This window comes from Lissotriton vulgaris, chromosome 1_1 (assembly GCF_964263255.1).
Source record: "Lissotriton vulgaris chromosome 1_1, aLisVul1.2, whole genome shotgun sequence".
Classification (NCBI taxonomy): Eukaryota; Metazoa; Chordata; class Amphibia; order Caudata; family Salamandridae; genus Lissotriton; species Lissotriton vulgaris.
In genome coordinates, this window is record NC_141685.1 from 899698667 (window position 1) to 899723911 (window position 25245).

At 42.6% G+C, this 25245-nt stretch overlaps 1 protein-coding gene across 2 annotated transcripts in view; it reads left to right on the top strand.

Moving 5' to 3' along the window:
- LOC147748139 (intercellular adhesion molecule 2-like) overlaps nucleotides 1-25245 on the top strand; it is a 207492-nt gene that overhangs the window by 172342 nt on the left and 9905 nt on the right. For both annotated transcript variants that reach the window (XM_086958972.1, XM_086958976.1), the window contains 2 exons: nucleotides 12867-13184; nucleotides 22626-22886. In XM_086958972.1, the coding sequence (XP_086815098.1) occupies nucleotides 12867-13184; nucleotides 22626-22886 (579 nt within the window). The remainder of the gene's footprint in view (nucleotides 1-12866; nucleotides 13185-22625; nucleotides 22887-25245) is intronic.

A 25245-nucleotide genomic window follows, 5' to 3' on the forward strand; every position in this document is an offset into this window, starting at 1 on the left:
TTGGTCCCAGTGTGGGACTTCTTCAGGGCGATATATAAGGAATTCGATGTATCTCTATAAGTAAAGGCGGCTATGAGAAGTGCGCTACGCAAAGGGAAGTGGAATCGTTCATCACTCGGTGCTGGAAGGAGTCTCGTTGTTGTGACAGGTCTGGACATTGTTTGCAGATCGTGACTATTACATTGCGATCCTGGTTCCCTCGCCTTATTGGGCCTTGTTTAAGAAGCTATGTATTGATGGATTGCACCCACCATTTGTAAACAGTTTATAGATTGGAATTGAACTTCCCGCAAAACGTAGTCAATATCACCTTTGAACCTCATATCTGTGGGTCGATTATCATACTCCTTGGAACTAGCCGTGAATTTATCTTGGACGACTTCATTTACGATTTTTTGTTATTGGAACCAGTGCTTGTGTAGCATATAGATGAAATCACGCCCTGACCATATATCTGAAGTTTGAGTGTCATACCCTCAGTGACTAGCCGTGACTCCATTCTAGACGGCCTTCATATCGTCGTTGACATGGTTTGATGGACAATTCCACTTCCCCACACTTCCCATAGCCTCCTTTACTTATGGAGATACATCAAATTCCTTATATATCGCCCTGAAGAAGTCCCACACTGGGATGAAACGCGTAGGCTGTACTGTTTTCTTTACTACGTAATGGAATAATGAGATCAAATTGAGGAACATTCCTTTAGTTATTTACTGGATTTGAACTTATAATCGCTCCATTCGAATTGTGTGTTGTTTGGTGCACCCTTGCTTTTGTGCTTGAATTGTCGAGTTCCTGAGGAAACAAGCACTGTGACGGAGGTTGATGTTCGGTGTGCACACGAACCCCTATAAAGACGGAAGGGGAATTATTGTTGGAGTAATAGTAGGTAAGGTGCTGGCAGTGAGAAGGTCCCACTGTCAATCCAAGATTTGATCCTCCTACTATTACTTTAGATCTGCAGGATGTCTCCCAACTTCCCCTGCACTGGCCTGGGGCTACAAACTCAGAAACACATTACAAAGGAAGTCCCTCCTAAAAGGGAAAGTATTTAAAAACCTAAATTCCTGCAACACAAGTGAAGAAATCTATAGTGGATTTCCTAGACGGGTACTTTGATTTTGAGAGGCCTATCCAGCTGAGGCCGATTTAACCTCCAATAAGACCGGCCAAGAGCTTTCTAAGGCAATAGAGGCAAAATGTTTCATATACAGCTCAATGGTCTTTCAGACTTCATCCTCACACTTTCAGTATCTTTAATGACATGTTCTAAAAAGCCTTTAAAATGTTGCAACACTGTTCGACCCATACCACAGTGGATGGGCTCTAGGCACCGAGGTCACATCATATTTTATTTTAATTTTAATTTTATTTAGTGTTTTGTATAGTGCAAACGTGACCCGTTAGGGTATCCGAGACTTTTACAGCAGTAGCAAGTTATTTATAAGATCTACCAAAAACAAGTTAAATACAAATTAGAGCATGCGAACATGGGAAAACAGTGCAGGGAAAAACAGGCTATGCACAAGGAGTAGCAGTGGCGATCAAGAGTACAGCTAGGGAGATAGCAAGTAGATGTTAGCAGGAGCAGAGGGAGACTGTACTGCACCAGGCATTGCCCTTAAAGGGACAGTGACGTGAAAAGAATGCAGAGTGGTAAGCAATGTCACTCAAAAAGGAATCACATGGTTTAAATATATGAGAGCAACGTTGGCAACCCAGGCAGAGTTCAAGTAAAAGACATTAGCAAATCCCTGGGCTGCTGAAACTGTAGAAGAACTGAGAGAGTTTAGGGTACAAATTTGCCCACTAGGAAAGTTTTTGCTTCCTTTTTGAATCTTAATAGAGCAGGTATTTTTCTGAAGTAAGGCTGCAGCGAGATCCAGATTCTGGAAGCAGCCCCAGAGAAAGCTCTGTTGTATGTTTTCTTCTTCAGGAAGAGGGGTGGTTTCAACACAAAATCCCTGGCACACCAGGAGTGCCTACCTCCTCCGGAAACTACTATTTTCTGAGCAAGATATGCAGGAGACATGGAGTGTACAGACCAGTTTTAGTTGGATTCTGGCTTCATAGGGCAGCCAATTCTGCGCATTGAGGTACGGTGAAATGTGATCAAATTATTTTGAGCCTGTTAGGAGTCTTGCGGCTGTGTTAAGACAGGCTTTTAGGGGAGCTGTTGAGATCTTGGGAAGGCCAGATAAGGTTGAGCATCCGTATTCGATTCTAGAGATAACAAAAGCCTGAACTGCCATTGTGATTCCTAGTGATTTGGCTGAGTTCACTATTGTTGGGGTGCAGTTCAGCGCAGTGATCCATTCATTTGCTAACTTTATTTCGGTCGTAGACCATAAAAGTGCGGATAAAATACATACAAAGCATGGTAATAAAAACAATAAATATGAGCAATTAATATTAGAGATAAAAAAAAAAGATATTAAACAGTAAGTTATCAAAGACGAATCAGATGGAAATATTTTTAAAAAGGAAAACAATTGTTCCAGATTGTTTCCGTTAACTTTAAACAAAACCTTTGCTTCTACGCCACATACCATGTATAAAACGGGAAACAGCGAAGACAATAGGAGGTGAGGTATCATACATTAAAACTCTACACGCATGCACACATTGCCTAAATCCCAAAATTCTGCATAGTGGAATCAGCCAACATTTTCGTATTTTACTATACGCTGGGCAAAAAAACATAACATGAACTACATCTTCTCGAGTGTAATTACAAGCCGGGCAGGTTCCATTTTCTGTTTTAGCCCATTTCGAAGTAAATGCCCTGATTGGCAGGCAGCCATGCCTCAATTGAGTATATAGTTTCCTCGCAAGAGGGGGTTGTACTACGTCTAGGAATTCCTCCCTCCGAGGTTCAATTTTTACTAAAAGGAACTCTGCAGACAGCCTACCCTGGGTTGTTGAGCGTTGTAGTGCAAGTAGGTTTTGGTACCTCACCAAGGTTAACAACTGTGTCCTAGGTGTCCTCGGGCAGCTGAACTCAGGGGTCTCCCATAGCTGGGGCAAACCTACATAGGTGGTAAGAGCCTTGATATGGGATAACCAAGGAATATTTTTACTTTTTTTTTGTCCCCAGACCTCCAAAAATTCCGCTCTGTAAGATGCCAGTTATGGTACTGACCAGAACCTTTTCCAATAGAGCAAGGCAACAGCTACCAGTTCCTTAATGGACTCCAGGCCCAGATCCAATCGCAAAGGGGTAAGCGGTGTGCTTTATGGTAGGGTGACAACACAATAAAAGACAACTTCGTGGAAAAAAGAAGTGTCTAGAAAAAAGAAAGAAAGAAGGTGGAAAAACTCCAAGGGGAGGGACAACACAAAAGAGATTTTTAAGAACCCTCACTCACCAACCTAGTGGTGACATGCTTCATCACTGGGTTCCCACTGAAAAGACCTAGTGTCTTTCCAGTGTGCTTCAACGCCTGTTTACAGCGGAGCTGGTTTTGTGTGTGTTGAGGGTGTTTTTAGAGAAGCCAAATTAAGCTAAGTGAGTGCAAAGGAATAGAAAAAAATTTTTTTTAAAAAGGTGCAAGCACGTGACTTTCAGATATTTTATTACTTGTCCGGTCTGCACTGATTAAAAACAAGGGAGAATGGACCATAGGTTTGGCCTTAATTATGGTAGACCCCCTAGTCCATATTGGTGAGTTAGGTCGACATGTTTCTGCTTTAAACGAGCCCAAGTCGCTCAGCTTTCTTCAGGACCTTAATAGTGTGATACTCCGGTGGTGTACACGCCCTAAGGTGCACCCTGCCGTGAGGAAAAGGTGTAAAAAATATTGGAAATATTCTCTTTTTCCAAAAAAGTATATTCATACTTGGGGCTGTAAAGCCACATATAACTCACAGTCAGTCCGGGCCGCGGTGGTGCCTGATTGGGTGCAAAGAGGGGAGCCGTTTGCAGCAAAATTGCAGCGTGAAGATTACCTCACACCGTGTTATGTGCCCATGAGGTTTCATATCGGCATACCTCCTGTACATGACTCCAGCAAAATTGCTATGTGAGTTATATGTGGCTTTACAGCCCCAAGTATAAATATACTTTTTTGGAAAAAGAGAATATTTCCAATATTTTTTACACCTTTTCCTCACGGCAGGGTGCACCTTAGGGCGTGTACACCACCGGAGGATCACACTATTAAGGTCCTGAAGAAAGCTGAGCGACTTGGGCTCGTTTAAAGCAGAAACATGTCGACCTAACTCACCAATATGGACTAGGGGTCTACCATAATTAAGGCCAAACCTATGGTCCATTCTCCCTTGTTTTTAATCAGTGCAGACCGGACAAGTAATAAAATATCTGAAAGTCACGTGCTTGCACCTTTTTAAAAAAAAAAATTTCTATTCCTTTGCACTCACTTAGCTTAATTTGGCTTCTCTAAAAACACCCTCAACACACACAAAACCAGCTCTGCTGTGAACAGGCGTTGAAGCACACTGGAAAGACACTAGGTCTTTTCAGTGGGAACCCAGTGATGAAGCATGTCACCACTAGGTTGGTGAGTGAGGGTTCTTAAAAATCTCTTTTGTGTTGTCCCTCCCCTTGGAGTTTTTCCACCTTCTTTCTTTCTTTTTTCTAGACACTTCTTTTTTCCACGAAGTTGTCTTTTATTGTGTTGTCACTCTTCTGTTGTTTAAAAATAGTAAGATAAGGGGTGTGAGAGTGTACATCTAAACCCTTTCTCTCTTGTTGTTCTTGGCTGCTTTATGGTAGGCCCATCAGATTCCTCATAAAGGACTCCTCAACCCTTAGGAGACTCGATGTATTCTTATGTCTCCAGAGTTCAGCGCCATACATAGCTGCTGTCCTGGCCTGGAGTCCATAGATCTCAAGGACAGGAGCAACCGGTTTAAAATCCGATGTTTTGTGAAGCTTACTGATACCCCCTGCTATCTGTGAAAGTCTAAGGGCAGATTTAGAAATTTGGTGACCCCAATCAAAATCTTCTGTCAGAGTGACACCAAGATAGACAAAAGTTTTGACCTGCTCCAGAGAAATATTTTTCAGAACAGGGTTTGGGCGGGTGTGCCTCGGGGGATTGAAGATCATAAACTTGTTTTTTTCCAAGTTAACCTCCAATCCCCGCGAGGCAAAAAATGTTACAAACCTGTCCAGAACCCGCTGGATGCCCGTTGATGTTCGGGATAACAACAAGGTGTCATCCGCGAACATCAGAGCGGGCACCTAACCAGTAGCCAACCAGGGAGCGTTGTTATCCTTTACACCATTTAAGGCGTCCACAAGGCCATTGATGAAAAGGCTAAAAAGCGTGGGGGTCAGAACGCACCCCTGTCGGACACCCCTAGATACAGGGAAGCGGGCCGAGAAATCTCCATGTCTCCCACTCCTAACCTGGACATAATTTCCAGCATGAAATCTAATCAGGACGTTAAGTAAATAGGGCGGGAGGCCCAAATCTCCCAGCACTTTCCAAAATTTTTCCTTGGGAACAAGGTTGAAAGCAGCCCGCAGGTCCACAAAGACAAGGTAGAGGCTGCCACCCTCTTTTCTTGCTTTCCAAAATAGGACCTGGAGCCTGAAAATGTGATCCAGGGTCGAGATGCCAGATCTGAATCCGGCCTGGAGAGTAGGCAGTATTTCACGTTCCTCCATCCACCCTTGTATCCTGTCCAATATGATCCTACCCATTAGTTTTTGAGTTGTATCTATAAGGCTAATTGGCCTGTAGTTTGATGGGGTTAGCGGATAACCCTTCTTATAAATGGGGACGATCTCAGCTCCCAAGCAGGTGTCCAGTGGATCAGACCCCTTAAGAACCGCATTGAACAGGATAAGAAGGTATGGTGCCCACATTTTTGGCTGGGAGCGAAACAAGTCTCCAGGCAGTCTATCAAGGCCCGGAGCTTTGTTTGGCAGCAGCCTTTCTATGGCGGATTCCACCTCCTTCAGGGTAATATCCTCTGGAATTTCGGGGAGAGTTACCTCCGGAGTATCCAGGTGGTCCAACCGCGACCCCACGCCCAAGGCCCCCACCAGTCGTTTCTCGTGTAGGGGGTCTGGTACGGGGAATGGCAGGAAGGCCATAGCTCCTCCCAGGGTCTGATTATTCGTCCCTGCCATACTAGACTCTCGGACATGTTTGGAGCCTAGGCACGGAGAATCGTCACAATCCAAATTTGTATAAAGTGCTCCAAAATGTGCCTCCCATACTGAGGGCTCGATATTCGGGGAAATGGCCTGCCCTCCCCCTTTTACACCTGAGCTAACGATGGCCCAGAACGACTTAGCGTCCTTTGAAAGGAGCGCAGATCTCAAGTCCTCCCACCTCATATCCTCCCACTCCCTCTTGCCCCTAATGATTGCCTTTTTAATAAGCAGTCTAGATAGCCTAATTCCTACACTATCTTTGGATTTAATTGCCATAAGGAGATCCCTTTTTGCTTTCCTACAGGTGTCATCAAACCAGGGGTGCGCCTTAATCCCACGCCGTTTGTTCCCACTTACTGGGCAAAACACATCCCCCGGTGCGACAGCCAACTGCATACGAATTTCTACAGCTTGCCCGTTAGAGGCCGAATCACCCATTTCAATAATCCGAGGTACGGCGATCTCATATATTTTGGCGAGCCAACTTTGGGGAGTCCTGAAAATGGGGCCATTTAACCCTGCGCCTATTATTGGCTATCATAAGGGGTAAGATCTCGGTATTGGGTTTGGCATCTGGGTTTGTCAGCCCAAAGCTCCCTGGCTTAAGTGTTAGGACCAGGGCATTATGGTCGCTATCTTGCCTCGGTAATGCCCTAAATTCCTTCATACTATCCCAGTATTTTGCTTCCATCATAATATAGTCAATGATGGAAGTTTGATCTGTCCTGTTAAACGTAACTGCCCCTGGACGATCAGGGTCCAGCCTCCCATTGCACGCCCGCAGAGACGTTGCAAGGGAGAGAGATTTAATTTGCAGGACCAACGGGTTCCATGCCCTGACAGGGGAGATCTTGGGGTCAGGGATGCGCCAAAACAAGTCTTCATCGTCCTGTTCACCCGTCTCGGGAATGACCAAAGGCTCGAATTGACAGTTGAAGTCACCACGAGGACTATAGTGATTGAGGGGTCCAGTGCCTGGATAAAAAGATCCAATGCATTGATTGGTATTTGATTCCTGCCCTTTCCTAACTGACCTTGAATAGATATTTATTATAGCTACTTTAGGCTTGTTTTGGGGTGACAATAGCACACATTGGACATCTGGGGAATTAGTTTGTATTTGGGTAGCCTGGATGCCCAAATGAGTACCTATCCAAATCGATAAACCACCCGATGGGCGGCCTCTACCCCTAGTTGTAGCCAGGATATGGAAGGTTGCATAGCCTGAGCTAACACTCCCTCTAGTGCCCGAGTTTCCTGCATCAGGCAGATGTTGTGCGATGCCATGAAGGAGCCCCACTCAGGTGTAAGTAATTTATTTTGTAACCCAGCTATGTTCCACGCGAGGATTTTTATACATCCATCAGCTACCTCAACGTTGGCTTGTGGTTTCCCTGTTCCTTTAGCGGGGGTGCTATCACTACTAGCGGTCCTTATCTGAATTTTCTCATCCCTTATTTCCATACTAAGTACATCCTCCATGGGAGTGCAGGGCCCCAACTGATACTCAATTTCCCCCTTTTCTCTACTTCCCTCCCTAATCAAGGAATGGGGTACTGTGTCTTCTCCGGGGGTAGTAATTATATCATTTCCTCCAGTGCAATTGCAGTGGTAAATTTTCCACTAGCAATTTTTAGTGGAGAATTCTCATTCACTAGGCGTAAATCCACCTCCTCCAACACACTGAACCTATTCCTGTGAGTTAGCAATGAAAGTGGGGAATTATATGGGTATGTGTCCTCCCAAGTTATTGGCCCCTGCTGCATTTTATGTGGAGGACCCCTATAGGACCACCGTAGTGGGCACTTTTACAATAGGCTGACCTCAAATGAGGGGTGGGATGGAAGTATGACAGGGGGAGGATTTGGGTATTTGATCTACTGGGAGATATACTACAGATGTATTCCACAGCGGAGGTGTCCCTAAAATGTATTACTACGCTATTTCCTGCAATAGCTTTGGGTCCCCTCCCGATCCATTCTATTCTTCTAACAGAGAGTATTTCCACAGAAACATTTGGAGTTAAAGGCCTATTTACATTGAGCAATTGTATACACTTATTTTTTAAGTCTGTGTGGTCTTCACTTTTTCCCTGACTTAAGGGTGGAACCCCCGTAAGTACTACGATGTAGGGTAGAGATTCAGGGGGGAGAATAATGGTAAGCAAATCCGATGGAATAACTTTAGATGATACCTTTCTGTTGGCTAGGTTTCGATGGTCAGGAGCCTCCCTCACTAATTTGTTATTTTCACTTCCTATTTTTCCCTCCCTAGACATAGGTTTAGTTTTATCAGGGATGGGGATAGGGTTTCCAACTACATGGTGATTTTCAGCAGGTGTATTAGTGCTGGGTGAGGGGCTATCAGAATCAGGGACAGACTCAGTGATAGTCGATACAAGTCTTGTGCTTTGGTTCCCAGTAGCACTATTTTTGGGTGAAGTGGCCCTGCCATGGGGTTTAGTATTTGCAGTGCCACCAAGCTCGCTAGGAGCAAGCTTCCCCAATGGGTTGGTGGGCTGTGTTGTCCCTAAACCCATATTGTTAAGAGTAGACCCTAGTCTATCTATTTTAGATACCAAAGGTTTAAGGTCTGTGCCAATAATCTGCTCCATAAGAGCCTGAAAATCTGCAACCAGGTTCGTAACCCAGACCGGTGCACCCACAGTCGGTGGAGAAGGGCCAACAGTAGTTGTTACAAGGTCATGTTTAGGCATGGTCCTTTTACTTCGTTTTTTTGATAATCTTTCTTTCTTGCTTCTGGGGTGTGGTTTGTTTACTACTGTAATTGCCGGGGGAAGGGGGGAACTCAGAGCAGGCAAGCTAGCCTCTATATCTATAGGAACTTCTATAAGAGCCTGAGCACAGGGCAAATCAGCAAAGACAATGTAAGGAAAGAGCTTGAATCGGGGGGTTAATTACAATAGCTGAGTAATCCCCCACTTGCTCTGGCAGGGAAACAGCAGGAGTAATTGATAATCTTCTCTCTGTGTTTTCTATTGCGGTTACCACTACCCCAACAGTTTTTTGAAGCATCTTATCAATAGCCGTTAGGGTAGGAAGAGGTTGTGTTGTTGCCGCCTGCTGCCTGGTCATGGGGCGAGAGGCAGCAGGTTTTTGCTTTTTACCCATGTGGCTCATTTTTACAGGTAAAGGGGAAGCTAGTCTCTACTTAGTCAACACTCCCTCCTAGCCCCAAAAAGGGGAATTGGAAACAATAGTAGCCAAACAATGATAGGTCCAAGTAATAGTACCTTTAGTGAATTGACAAGTCTTCATGGTTGTCCTTTGGAGATGTTAGGGGGTGACCCGTTCCGGCCTCCTCTGGCCCCGGACGGCCACAGACGGCCTGCCCTTTGCCCGGGCTAAGCCCGGCGACGCCCGCACGCGTCCTTCGGGACGGGAGGCGTTCCGATGTTTAGTAGCGCCCCCGGGCGCAGCCAATGACGTCCCAGGTGCGCCCCTCGACCCTGGGGCACCTGGGAAATGCAGTTCCTCACTGTGATGGGAAGAGCAGTGCTGCTGTTCCGGCCGTGCCCTCACGGCGCTCTGGAGGCAGGTAGGTGGATTTGTCAGTCAGAGAACACTGCTGTTGTCCACACTTCGTGTGTGACACAAAGGAATGAGCCCCCCACTGAGCGCTCAGCGCTCCGATGTTTAGTAGCGTCTCCGGGTGCAACCAATGACGTCCCAGGTGTGCCGCTCGACCCTGGGGCACCTGGGAAATGCAGTTCCTCACTGCGATGGGAAGTGCAGTGCTGCTGTTCCAGTCATTTCCCTCACGGCGCTCTGGAGGCAGGTAGGTGGATTTGTCAGTCAGAGAACACTGCCGTTGCCCTCACAGCGTGTGTGACACAAAGGAATGAGCCCCCCACTGAGAGCTCGGCGCTCCGATGTTTAGTAGCGCCTTCGGGCGCAGCCAATGATGTCCCAGGTGCGCCGCTCGACCCTGGGGCACCTGGGAAATGCAGTTCCTCACTGCGTTGGGAAGAGCAGTGCTGCTGTTCCGGCTGTTGCCCTCACGGCGCTCTGGAGGTAGGTAGGTGGATTTGTCAGTCAGAGAACACTGCCGTTGCCCTCACGGCGTGTTTGACACAAAGGAATGAGCGCAGTGATCCAGTTGGTCCATTCAAGTATGTCAGGGGAGCTTTTCGGAGGGGAAATTAATAAGAATGTGTTTTTTTGCACATTAAGTTTGAGCTGGTTGCTAGCAAGCCATTGAACAGTCCGTTTCACAGCATCTTTCATTGTTTTGACCTCCTCTAGAGATGACATTTTGATGTAGATCTGAGTGTCGTCTGCGTACACGTGGAAAGAGATTTTTGCAATACATAGAACTTAAGCTAATGGTTTGAGATAGAGGTTAAAGAGAGTTGGGAAGAGACTTGAACCTTGGGGGACACCAATCGTAATCGGGGAAGGGGAGGATAAATTAAGATTAACTACGAATCTCTGGGACGGTTCTGTAAGAAGGATTTGAACCACTCAAGAACGGCTCCCCCTAGTCCCATCCTGATATCCAGATGTTCTAGTACCTTTTCATGGTTGATTGTGTTGAACACCGATGATAGATCCAAAAGAATTATAACTGGAGATATCCCTTACTCCATTCTGCTCTCTTAATATTTGCAATTACAAGACACCCCTTTTATACATTGAAATGTTAGAATAGTCCACTGTCAATCCACCTCATTCATATTCTTCATGCAGAAACTGCGACCTACTTTTTGATCGAGGATATTCACATTTTGCTACCATTTATGTGGAGGAACAAGAAGGGTGAGGCTTCAAGACAGATCAAAGAGATTAGGATTATAAAATATACTCAATCTGAAAGGTATTGATCGTTGAGTACAGTTGAATACAAAGTTTGCTATTAAATACAAGCTTCGAAGAATATATCACAAAGTCTGTACAGCATTAGTTCATGGGTCATCATCCATTCCAGATTCCAGGATAGCCACATGCTACAAATGTACGTACACTGAATCTAAATGGGATGAATTTACTTAGGCCATTGTTGTCCTGGAAAACTGGCCTCCATCAACTCCTTGCCCTCATGGTTCAACATTGAACATACCTGAGCAAGAGTTACCTGCTTTCATACTTTTATACCACTTTTTCAAATAATAGAAGTTTACCCATGTTTGGCATCATTTTAACATAGGATCATATTGTGTGTTTGTAGCATGTGTGTGGCAGAATCATATACTTTTACTCTACCTGCATCTAATTTTGGGCTCGAAATATTGCATCTTGTTTTTCTTTAAAGTTCTCAATGTAAATTATTCGTTTTAGTATTTAGCACCTGTATTGAAAACAATGAGGTTTTCCATCTTCCACTGTCTTAATAAAACACTGGTTTACTTCCCTAAGCATTTGTTAGGAGTTTCAATGAAAAAGAATGCAGACCTAAGGTTCCTACTGTTGGTGGTCTAGGTATGAAAGACCACAATGGAACAGTAGTAAAATAATGTAAGTGTTCATTTGAAAATCTACTTGACGTACCTCAAAACCATAAAAAGTAGACCCGAGGATCACAATCCCTTTTACATTGCAAGCCTATTTTACAGTCTAGAAACTTTATCTATTTCTCATAGTCACTTTTCTGTATTTTTCACTTGTCCATTGGTTACATTTGCAATGGTAGTGGCTATTCTGATTGTAATACACTCTATTTGTCTAAATATAAAGGACTTTGGCTAGAATCTTAGTCCCGCTCCAGAGGCTATATCCCTGAAATTCTTTACCTGAACTATCTTTCAACCAAAAGCCCCCGCCTGGAATGTATGGTTGCTATAAATGTATTTCTGTGGCCACACAGTAGTAGCTGATCTACAATGCCCAATAAAATGTTGCCTAGATATTACAGGAACAAATATACACATAAATAAACTCCTAACTGTACTTGTATTTTTAGATCTTTTCATAGACCAACTACCTAATTCAAAGTATGTATGTGCGTACCTGCAAGTCTGAAACCCAACATAACCGGTTCCTGAATGTATCAATGCGTTGACGCTGATGAGCCTGTAGCAGTTGTTCTTCTCTGGCACAACATACAATAAAGTTTAATTGAAAAATAAACAGGTTTCTGAATGTTCCTCGAGTTTGAAGATTAATCCCTGGCCTGCCCATGTCTGTTGGAACTATGTCCTTAGAAATTAATAATCCTCAGATTCAAACCCAAGCATTTGTAAATCCATATTCAGATGTGCAACATAAAAAACCTTTGTTTTGGGCGCATAAGGAATATCCCTTCCCTCACCTCTTCGCTTCACCATGTGCAGCAATAGGCCAATAAACAACACAATCACATTCGACCACAATGCACTGGAAAGGTTCGCAAGATGGCTCAGAACAGATGGTATTTCAAGGTGTTGGTTTGCTGCATTCTAAATGTAAACAGAACGCACAGGGTTTGTTATAAAATGTATTTAAAGAAAACATGCTGTCCAGTAGCGATGGAGAATAAGAATGGCTTCATTTGGGAATGTAGCGAAGGCGCAGACTGTGGCATTAAGATGATAAAATGTGAGCTTTGTTCTAAAACAGTACTGGACTAGATGAATGCATTTATGGGTAACAATAAGAAAAGTGGCATTTTGAAACTAAATGAAAGGGGACGATATGTCTCACACCCTCCTGTTGAGGTTTGCTTAGTATCCATGGAGTTATCTGAGATTGTTCTGTGCTGATGTTGAATCTGATACGTGCATTCCTTCTTTTTTTAGAAGCTCCCAGCCATGTGCGCGTTGACCTCCCTACAGAGATGGTGGTGGGTCAGTCCTACGGCGTCATCTGCCAAGTATTCAACATAGCTCCAAAAAGAAACCTGTCTGTGTCCATCTTCAAGGGGTCTGAGGCACTCCGTAGAGAGACATTTTCTCAAGATCTCACGAATACAAGCACGGATGTCACCATCACTTATGATGTGACTGCCCAGAGAAAGGACCAAGGGGCTGAGTACAGTTGTATAGCAGTGTTGGATCTCAGGCCCAACGGAAGAGTTTTCAATGCATCATCCCTCCGGAAATCCATCAGTATTGTTGGTAAGTTCATACCCTTGACGGTCCCATCTGTCCTTTCAGCTTTGATGAGTTCCCTGCTCCATACTTGGGTGCCAAAGTGACATTGTGTTGTGTTGCTTACTTCTGCACTGTTCCTTTAACCACACACATTCCTTCCTATGTCAGTACTGAATGTAGAACCTTGCATATGTCATCTTGATGTGCATCCTTTGTAAGTGTCAGTTATCCATTGATGCTGATCTATGCTGGATGAATTGTACTGTGCTCTTCGAATAAACTAACTTCTACCTTAACCATCCTTGGATTTATCTTCATTTCACTGGCGACGGGATTCGAAGAGCAGAACCCACGTGGATACCTGATCTAAATTGGGAATTTTACCTGAATTCCTCGTTTTTCTAAGAAGGACATTATTCTACTTTGGACTTGGTAACTATACTATAGACTTCATTTACCTTTGGATTAAGCTCATACCCTGGCTTATCATTAACTTTGAGCGTTTTTTAACTTTAAATACAGCGTTTTTGCGATTTGGGAAACAAGAACTTTAAATTTACCTTCTCTTAAAGGAAATTAACCATCGTAAATCTAATGACATCGTGTTTTGAAGCTGATAACTTAAAGAAAATACAGTGACTATTGTTTTAGACTTGCCATTGAGAAGTGTTTAACTCGTATAAGCGTTACTGCTTTTCTATACGTTTTCCCAAGCGCATTCATCTCGCTCCAGCGCTCGCGCTATTCTAAATATAAACAATTCCTAATGACGAAATTGCTCCAGCGCTCATAAGTTTTACAAAGGTAAACAATTCCATCAACGAACCTCCTTCTTCCACGGCGTTCCCTCATTGATGCTGCAACGTGCCGCTGTGAATTCTGGGAAGTTTACGTGTGACGTCACACGCTACAGCGTAACGGCGGCCATCTTAATAAAACTTGAAGGCGCGTACACCGCTGTTGCAGGTTCCCATGACAACGTCAAGTAACGACGTGAAACAAACAGGAACGGAGCGACGAAATTGATTACCTTGACAGCGAGTTACCCTTACGGTGATTCGCACACCTTGTCCTACCGGATCTTCGTGCAACTCGCAAAGAAAAAAAAAGAGAGTTTAAACAATTCAACAGCGTGTCACAAGTAACAGTGATTCGCACACTTTTCTTACCTTCAAGCGAGTTATCGTCCACGGTGATTCGCACACCTTGTTAATTTGAGTATTTTATTGATTACAGTACAATTTAGTCTGCTAATTTACAGTACATTTGATTGCATAAATTTCATTTTAATTGTGTTTTTGCACAGTTAGTGATAGATTAAGCATTTAATCCAGCATTTTTCTCCATCTAGTTTCCTTTAATTGTTGTAGCAGTAGGTTAATTTAGGATGACTCAACCTAACTACAATATTAGTCCTCCTCAGGCATTTTGGGTTTCTGGTAATGAGCCACCCCTTAAGTGGTTGGAATGGAAGCCTTATTTTTGTAATTACATTGATGCATTAGATGAGGATGGAAAAATGTCTCATGCTCAAAAAAAGAGACTTCTTCTTCATTCTTTAGGTCCTGTTGGACTAAAAGTTTATGAAACTATGACTAAACCCTCCTTTCCTGGCGATTTAAATGTTTATATGTTAGCACTATTACATTTAGACACTTATTTTGCTCCTAAGGTGTGTATTGGCGTAACAAGGTATAAATTTTTCTCTAGGAAACAGACTAAAGAAGAAAATATTGATCATTTTTTAGCTGATTTGAAGAAATTATCCTTGGATTGCAAATTTGGTGTTATACAAGAAGAGTTAATTAGAGACCAAATCGTTATGCATTCGTACAATACCTCCATACAGGATAGGTTATGGATTAATGGGGACTCTCCTCTTGATGATATTCTTGCCATCGCACGCAAGGCAGAAATGTCTGGCAGATGCGCTAATGTGATAAAGAATGACAACTGTGCAATGTCTAATGATGTTGTTTGTAAAATTAACGCCACGGACAGGAAAAAACATAACTATAGTCCTAGGCAGTCTTTTGGTTCTAACAACAAATTTTCTAAACATCCTCAGTTTTCATCAAATGTTAAACTTAAATGTTATAGATGCAACAGTTTAGACCATTTGGCTGACTTTAAAGGATGTCCTGGGTTGAAAACCAAATGTTCTAGCTGTGGATTGAAAGGCCATTTGACGAAAGCATGTAATAGAAAAAAGAGAAGCAAAGTAAATTTCGTGAATGATAATGATGAGGAAGAGAATTTTGAAAATGATGTGGAAGATAATCTAGTGATGAATGTCCATGATAAGTTGGTTTTAAGAATAAGAGATTAAGACATGGTTAACAAGCCTATTTGTACAATGAGCATTGGGGGTGTAATTGTAAAAATTTATGCCGATTCGGACTCACCTTATACCATTGTTAATGAAGATATGTGGAAGTCTTCATTTATTCAACATGTGGGGGAGAAATTATTACCATCAGATATCCACCCGGAAGGTTATTTAGGAGACCCAATTTCCATTTTGGGTTTTCGTTGGTTTGTTTTCAGGTTCAAAGACAGGGAATGTAGAGGGAAACTGTACATTTCAAAGAAAGGACCACCTGTTTTAGGGTGGTTCGACCAAAAACAACTCCACATCATATTAGATCCTAATAGTAAAGAACAAGTTTTAGTAGTTGATGACTGTTCTATAGTTACAGATAGCATTTTAAAGAAATTTCCAAAGGTTTTTAGTAAAACTTTGGGGAATTTAGTTGGTTTTGAACATAAAATCATACTAAAAGATGATGCCTGTCCAAAGGTACACAAGTGTAGGAACGTACCTATCTTAGTGAGAGATGAAGTCAGTAAAGAACTGGATAAACTTGTGTCTACTGACATCATAGAACCTATTGAGGCGAGTGAATGGGTTTCGCCAATTGTCGTCGCAAGACGGAGCAACGGCAAAATCAGGTTGTGTGTAGATCTAAGGTATTTAAACAACAACATCGTGGTTGATAAATTCCCACTTCCCAAAATCAATGAGATGGTTTCTAGTGTTGGTAATGCCCAGTGGTTCTCTACCATAGACCTATCATCTGCATACCACCAGATCTCCTTGTGCCCCGATTCAATGAAGTTTACGTCCTTTGTGACGCCTTTTGGGTGCTTTCGTTATAAACGCATGCCGTTTGGCTTAGCTTCAGCGGCTGCTGTTTTTCAACGGCTTATGTACCAATTATTCAAGGGAGAAAAAGGTGTCAGATATTTTCAAGATGATATTCTGGTCTTTGGGGACGATGAGAATGAGCATTTATCGAGGCTACATAAGGTTTTGAATATTCTTGAGAGCAAGGGTCTTACAGTTGAACATTCCAAATGTAAATTTGCTCAAAAAAGTGTAACTTATTTAGGACATATTATTGACGCTGAAGGGGTTAAACCCAAACCCTCTTTGGTTTCTGCAATCTCCGAGGCTCCTATTCCTGCAAGTAAAGAGGACATCAAGTCGTTCTTAGGAATGGCTGAGTTTTGCTCAAAATATGTTCCTAATTTTGCGAGTGTCTCATACAACATTCGGCAACTTTTAAAAAAGGGTGTGAAGTTCGAATGGTCAAAGTCCTGTGATGAAGATTTCTTGAATATTAAGAATGCTATTGCCCAGACCACTGCCTTGCATAGTTTTGATCCATCTTTTGAGAATGTAATTACCACAGATGCAAGTAACAAAGGTTTGGGGGCAGTTTTGGTACAAATTGATGAGAAAGGAAAGGAAAATATAATAGCCTATGCCTCTAGATCCCTTTCTCCTTGTGAAGAGAAGTACCCTATAATAGAAAGGGAGGCCTTAGCTTGTGCCTGGGCACTTGAGCATTTCAAGTCTTTTATATGGGGAAAAATGTGTTTGTTAAGAAGTGACCACAAACCATTAGTAAAGATTTTGACTACCGAAGGAGTTATCAACGCTTCTGCTCGCCTAGCTAGGATTTCTATGAGGTTACAGAATTTCATATACAAAATCATTTATGTACCAGGTAAAAGCAATGTTCTGGCTGATTTTCTGTCAAGAATGCCTGTAATGTTAGAGGAAGTGGATAATAATGAGTGGAATGAATTACAAATTGCATATGTTCATGATGAAGGACTGTCAGCCTTTAGCAAGGAAGAGTGGAACAAGGACTATCTTGCTGATGAAGGTTTACAGAAAGTTATCTCCTTCACCATTGAGGGTTGGCCTGATAAGAAAGATGTTCTTGATGATAATTTAAAGCCCTTTTGGGAGATTAGGTCTGAACTCTCTGTTTCTCATGACACCTTATTAAGGGGTGAAAGAATCGTTCCCCCTAACGGGTTGCGGGAAGGAATAATTGAACTTTGCCATGAAGGTCACCCTGGAATTGTTAGATCCAAATCCTTAGTAAAGAATTTATTCTGGTGGCCGGGTTGTGATTCTCATATAGAAAAAATTGTTAGAGATTGTACCATTTGTGCTTCTGCTGACAAAACTTTGCGTACTTTCCGTCCTCCTATGTTGGAGTGTTCTCCTCCTGAATCTACTTGGGAATCAGTTTCAGTAGACATTATGGGTCCTGTTCAGGATCAGGATGGTTCTCAGAGGTATTTAATTGTGATCATTGACTTGTTTTCTAAATGGCCTGTGGTCAAAGTTGTAGAAAGAGCGGATACTGATTCAGTTTTAAGTTTTCTGGATGAAACTTTTGTCACTGAAGGCATTCCTTCTTGCATTCTCACCGATAATGGTGTTCAATTTTTATCTGTTAAGGCAAAAAGGTATTTTAGCAAACTTGGTATCAGACATAGGACAACGTCACTTTACAATCCTAGTGGCAATGGTGTTGTGGAACGTTTTAACAGGGTTTTGAAGAACACTATTCAACTTTCTATCAGTAACAATCTAGATTGGCAAACTCAGGTTGGAAAAGTTGTTTGGAACTATCGCATTACTGTGAATGACTCTACAGGTATTTCTCCTTTTGTTTTGATGAAGGGTAGGAACCCACGTTCAAAAACCATTCCTACTTGGTTATTTTCAAGTGAAATTGACCCCTACTCAAAAGATTTAGTTAAGGCGCGGTTAGTTCAAGTCCACGATAAAAGTAAAAGATATCATGATTTGAGGCATGGGTCAAAGGTGGTGATTATAAATGTTGGTGACTGGGTCAGAATTAAAAAACCTTTCAAGGTTCAGAAGGGTGAGTCTTCTTTTTCTGAACCCTTCCAAGTTGTGGAAGTTTTGAAAAATTCCGTTAAACTTAGTAATGGGAAGGTTTGGAACTTAAGTAGAGTTGCCAGATGCAATCCTGGTTCTTCCTCTAAGGTTGATGTTCCCAATCAAGTGTGGAAACCTGAAGATCTGGAGGTTGATGACTCTAATTGTGATTTGGATTCCTTCCATGGTTCTGGAGTTGTTAGCTGCCCTAGTTCGTGTGAAGTTCCAGATCATAGTTTGGTTGTCACTGGAAGCAATAACTCAGATTCTCCTTGCAGTATTCCTGTGGAGTCAATTGCCACTCCAAGGGAGGATTGTTTGGTTTCTGGTGAGGAGTCTTCCCTCCGCCATTCCTCAAGGAAGAGGGTGGTTCCTTCGTGGCTTAAAGATTATATCACTAGTAACAGTTAAAGATTATATCAGATCGTATCACTTGTAACATTTAAGGTCTTATCACAAATTTAGTTAGTGTTTGCTGTAGTTGTTCCTTTTTCCATTATTTGTTTTTTTTCTTTCCTTTTCTTTTCCTTTATTATAGAAAGGGGGATGTGTTGTGTTGCTTACTTCTGCACTGTTCCTTTAACCACACACATTCCTTCCTATGTCAGTACTGAATGTAGAACCTTGCATATGTCATCTTGATGTGCATCCTTTGTAAGTGTCAGTTATCCATTGATGCTGATCTATGCTGGATGAATTGTACTGTGCTCTTCGAATAAACTAACTTCTACCTTAACCATCCTTGGATTTATCTTCATTTCACATTGTGACTGCAATCTTAGAAATTCAGCAATGCTGGAGTGATGACGAAGTTTCCTCGCTGAGCTCTTGGGCCTAGGACCTCCTCTCAGCAGGAGATAAATGACAGTCAAGAATTTCTTCTAGCAAAGTTCTGGCAGTGGAAGCAATTGGCTCCTCCATGCGCCCAGGGGCAATCAAGGAGAAACATGGGCTGGCGTAAAAATGTGAGGTGGAATGAACTCTGTGATACATAGTCTAGATGGCACCTGGCTCAGCACTTTTACATTTAGATGGCGCAGAGGATGCCCAATCCTCATGGCTCATTTGGCTGTGCAAAGTGCCGGCGCAAGTGCAGAGATGGGAGAGCTTGGGGAGGGGAATTGTGGGGGCCCGTTGTGCCAGTAACAATGCTGGATTAGTGGGGTCAGAGCCAGTCTTTGGCCAATGTGGAGGAGCTGAGCGTGGGCCACAGCTTGGGCTGAGGGCGCTATTAAGAGTGGAGCCTTGAAGAAGTGCTGAGTGGCACCCTTGGTGGCCTGGGCATAAGAAAGACTGCAATCAAGCCATTTGCAATGGACAATGTGATTGTGAACACTGCCTCAACTCATCTAGAACAATTGGTGAGGGCTTGCTGATCACTATGGTTGTGGCAGAGATCCCAGGCGAAGTCTCTGCCCTAAGTACCTCTCTGTGACACTCAAGTTAAAGAGAGGGAGGGCATTTGAAGCCATCCTTTGAGGAGGTTAAGATAATTGGAACTGGCATATAAAAAAGCGATTGAAACTAGATTGAAGGAGAATATGTGCTCCAACAGGAATTGGCCTCGATCTAGACTTATGAGAGTGTCTCTTTGACATACACCCATGATGGAAGCATACATATTTCTTGGGTTGAGGCCAATGCCTCGAGAGCCCTTCCCTTCAGTGTAGCCCTAGTGCTAGTAACTGCAGAGAGACTACTCTCTTCCATACTGATTGGCAGCGACATTACCACCATGTTGTGCCCTGAAGCAGAGTTGACCTCGGGAGAACCCAGTTGCCACAAGAATTAATGATGTCAACACAGCCAAGAGTGCAGAAAGCTGCGAACATCAAAGACAGGCTGAGGGCCCCGCGTCCACTTCACGAAACGCCTACAGAAACTCTGGCAGGGAGCCCAGTGGACCAGACATTATCCCAGACTGCTGAGGGCAATATGGACGCCCCAGCCCCCAAGGCAGATATCTACCTGCTTATCGCGGAACTGAAGCATTAAATGATGGCGTTAAGACAGTACCTCACCGAAGCAGTATCAGAGCTGGGTCACTCCATCCAAAGAAAATAGATTGCAGAGTCAAACAGCTTGAGGAAGTGATGAGAAAAGGGGTTTACAATTGTGATAAACACGAATCTCCAAACTAGAGAATCAGCGCTAGGCGCTCCTATATAAAATTCAGTGATGTGGAATATGGAGCCCATCGCAACAGTCTACTCAAGAGAGCAATTCCCGAGTCGTTGACTGATAGCAAGCTGAAAATCAATGTCATGGGCCTCTAATTCACTGCAGGAACAAGCTGAAGACCCCCACATCCAGATGGATTGCACTCACTGATTAATAAACACCTACGAGATCAAGAACCAACTCACCCCAGATACATTACTAGTGTGCCTTATTTCAAAATGAAAGAAAATGTTAGCAGTGGCTAGAAAAACGGATCCTATCATCTGTAAAAGCTCTACGATGTCACTTTACCAAGATATTTCACCCGTGACATTGACAAAGCGTGGGTCTCTCAGATTAGCCACTGAATGCCATTAAAGGAAATAGATCATGTATAAATGCGGGTTGCCTATTATCTTGATATTCAGTTTGAAAAGGAATACCATATTGATTAAATCTAAGGAGGAAGCACTTACAATCTTGAACTTGGAAACAGAAGAGACAAACTCGGACAAGACATCCACGGAGATTCGTCTGGACTAGCAAATAGAACAAACTAAACGACTTAGGAAGAGAGAATGAAATGGTCTGAAACAAAAGGCTTCTATCACTTTAAATGTGGATCAAGACTCCTGATAGGCAACTTTACTCTACATAATAATTATGTTAGTTTGTTAGTTAGTTAGTTAGTTAGTTTATGTTAGTTTGCCCAACAAGCATATCCAAGGCTGAAGCATGCAACCTAGTCGAGTGGGGGTCATCGAGCTTTGATAACAGTATTTTTCTTAGACTTAGATAGAAAATGTCTCCTCATTTTGGTGGAATGTTACACTTTTTGTTGATGTTTGTGTATGAGAAAAGGCGTGATGGACCCTCTCATTCATAACCTCTCACTCTCCTTGATTAAGAAAATGAGGTGTTGCCATTGCCTATGCAGACGTAGATAACTTTGAGTCGGCCATACAAGCTCATATCTTCTAGTATTACAGTACATTCAGCTGTAGTGGCAAAAAGCTCAAGCTACACAAAAAGTAAAAAAAAGATTTGGCACAAGACTACCCATAAAGCAGACATGACATGGAAGGTACTCCGTTCATCAAGTGGCTCAATAGCGCCACAAAACGTGTCTCCAAGCATGAGAATTTAGAGGCAGAGTAAACCAAATCTCCCATGCGGTTGATACCACATTGTATATACTCAATCTGCCATGGAGCTACAGTAACATCATAGGTCTGCAGTTTCCACGAGGTCAGTTGTCAAACAGTCCGTCTTCAATTTTCCAGAGGACTGCGCTCACAAAATAGGTCAATGATCTCCCTTAGAGCTGGTGCCACACAGCGTTTCCTCGGTCATCCTTGGAAAAGTTGTCCTATGCTACGCCCTTGATTGCCCATAGTCCTATAGCCACGAAGAGGGTCCTCAGTTTACCATAGTGCTGCAGTTGTTGATCTCTCATAGAACAGTTGTGACATTGAATTGTATTGATCTGCCCCCCACATGTTGACAAACATTACGTATTAGATCTCCAATAGGGCTGTTGTCTCATTTCATCTGAACAAGTCAATAATATGTCCATAGTATGTATCTTGTTTCTCACATCGCATATCTTCAGTCTCTTGTAGGACTGTTCTGCCTATGATCACGTGGGGCTGTTTTCACACAGTATTTCTTTATCTCCTATAGGGTTGCTATCATAGAGTATGTCCTAGATTTCCCAGGGATATGACAGATCTTGACATTTTACAATATTTGTAAACACGTTGCACCATTCCCAAGTAGTTGATTTGGACAGTGTTTGGGACTATTGTACATATAGAGAGCAGAGGTCAAAGTTTAGTTGCCCAGAAGCAACATTCTGCTTCTAGTCTTTAATCAGGGGCAGTGTGTGTGCTGCTTATGGATAGCAATTTCCATACGGGGTGGAATTCCATGTGCAGTGAAGACTTCGGTGTTCTTTGCTTAGCGGGTCACAACCTATACATGGATATTATAAATACTGTTCTACAGGGGCGGTTTGTTTGGCCCAGTGAAAGTGTATGGTATCACATTGCATCCTTTGCTAAAACTTTCCTCCTTTCTTCCTCTTCGCCTCCTAGGACCACCGATAAATATTAATATTTCCACAGAACGGACAGATTTCCAAAAAGGGGATAACTTTACGGTGAAGTGCTATGCTGAGGGAAACCCCCCTCCAATGCTCACGTGGCACTTGCCGTCTAATGAAAGCACGCTGACTTCGCGCAATGGGTCAACAGTCACCATCATCGCTGCACAAGGGATGCACAGCGGGACCTATGAGTGTAGGGCACAGAACCGCTTTGGTACCACCATGGCACAAGTTGATATTCTTCTTAAAGGTATGGATGTCACTATTCTGATTTTGTAAAATGCAAATGGTCGCATAAGCTCTGTGATGGACTGTCAGGATCTATGTCAGATAAATAGATACTAACGCAAATGTAATAACTTATTATGGTCTTGTTTTTACACTATGTCACGATCATATTTGGTATCACCCCTTGTCCTTGAAAAGCGACTTTTTTTTCTCTGCGTCACAGTATAGTAAGCAATAAAACACATGCCTTTTTTTTCATTCAGAATCAAGAACAATGTATGCACTGTCCCAGAATGGGCTAGGCTTTCTTTCTCTGGGACTCAGCAAGTCTTTTGGTCTCATCCAAAGACCAAAGAGCTTCAGATCAAATCAACTGTACATCATGATTCTTTTTTGAGGGCTTATATGAGCAGAAGCATTTTTAGTGTGATTTAAACCTAGCTGTGAGACACAACAAGATTTTCAGATAAGCACCTATGGACAGGAAAGAATAATTCCCAAACATATTTATCTGCAAGAAGCACGAAGATGGGCACAAAAAATTTATCCACAGTCGCGAGTACAAAGACATCGTCCTTAGGGGCATATTATCAAGAACGGCGTTAAAATTATCGCTGGTTTAGCGGTAGAAAACTGCAGCTAAAGCGGCGATAATGGACTTGATAATATGCCCTGGAGTATTCCAATAGAAGCCCATGTTCACACTAGAACATGGACTTTTATTGGCATATTATCAAGCCCATTATCACTGCTTTAACCGGAGTTTTCTGCCGCTAAACCGTCGATAATTTTAACATCGTTCTTGATAATATGCCCCTAACTGCTTTCGCACCGATGTGAGAAGTAAAATGGCTTCTACGTTATTGTTTATTTAAAGCTTTGAGAAGAACCAAGAGTATCCATTTTTCATATACTGTACACGCATATGTCGGAGCTTCTAGGCTTCTAAAGACCCACTTATTACCGCCTGATGAAGTTAGCCAGTGTCACACTTAATAATTTATTAACAGATGTGAGGCAAGACGCAGCCAGACCTTCAAGTTACAATTAATACACAAATAAAATATGTAGGAAGGTTTTCAAGATTAAAAAGTATTAGTCAAGTCAAGTCAAATAACACTTTATTCGATTAATTAAAATCATAAAAGCAGTGACAAAAATACTTTTATGTATTAAAAATACAATAAAACCAATTTCATCATCAATGTGCATAAAATTCATAAAAGTTAAAATACAAAAGATAAAAAATTCAATAGCAGGAGAATTACAATCACCCCATATTCTCTAATGCCGCTAGTCTATTAGCTCTTTTTCGGACAGCAGCCACCAGGAAACAGGCGACCCCATAGATCACCTGTAAGCTACCTAGGAGTTGTAGGTACATTAATGCGGGCCTTACTTGCGTGAACCCTGCTTCTCTAAGAAGTGGTACCAAAAACTGTTTCCTAATGTCGGCATAGTGGTCACAAAACATAATAAATTGCATAAGGGTTTGGCTAGAAAAATTATCACAGCTGCATGAGATTGATGACTCGGGTCCAACCCAAACTGGAAAATGACCCAGGGAAAAATGAACAATATTGAGTCTAAATCGAATTAAAAGGTGGCGGTGAAAAGGGATTGACACTATCTTAAATTATGGTTCAAGAAGTGGAGATGTCTTCAGGACAAAGTTAGCTCTAACAGTTGGTTTTAACAGTTCCATCATCTCCCGTTCTTGCTCCGCCCGACTTAAAAAATGTGTCTTGATCCACTCTTTAAGTCACCCTTTTGTAACAGGTTTGGCGACGAGTACAGTTCGGGTCGACCCAATTTGCAAAATGTATTTCTAACATAAACTAACCAAGGAATTTGGTTAGATTTATCTAACGCCATACAGTCTTTTAAAATGGAATGATTCAATGTGATCTCACTATTAAGCCAGATTTTGATCCAACAGGTCAAAGGGGCCAACTGTAAAAGATCCGTAATGTACCTTAGGCCTAATTCTGAATGGAGGGAAAATACAGGAGTGGATTGAGGAACTACTAATAGTGACCTTAAAAACGTATTCTCCACAATCTGTATTTTGCCCGACGGAACATAGACCCAGAGTGAGGCACCATACAGTGCTATAGACAAACATTTAGATTTGTATACTGTTAGGACGGCTTCTATTGGCCTCGAGCCCAAACGTTTTGCGAAGGCCAGAAGGGCAGAAGATGCTCTTGCGACAGCTAAGCTCTTGGCGTTTAGTTGAGGGGCCCAAGTGCCCTTTTCGTCAAAAATAACGCCTAAATATGGGAAAACCGGGACCCTAGATATCACTGCAGGTAAAACATTTTATTTTTGGGACTTCGGGCCTCTGCCTGTCACCATAACATGGGACTTTTTACTGTTTA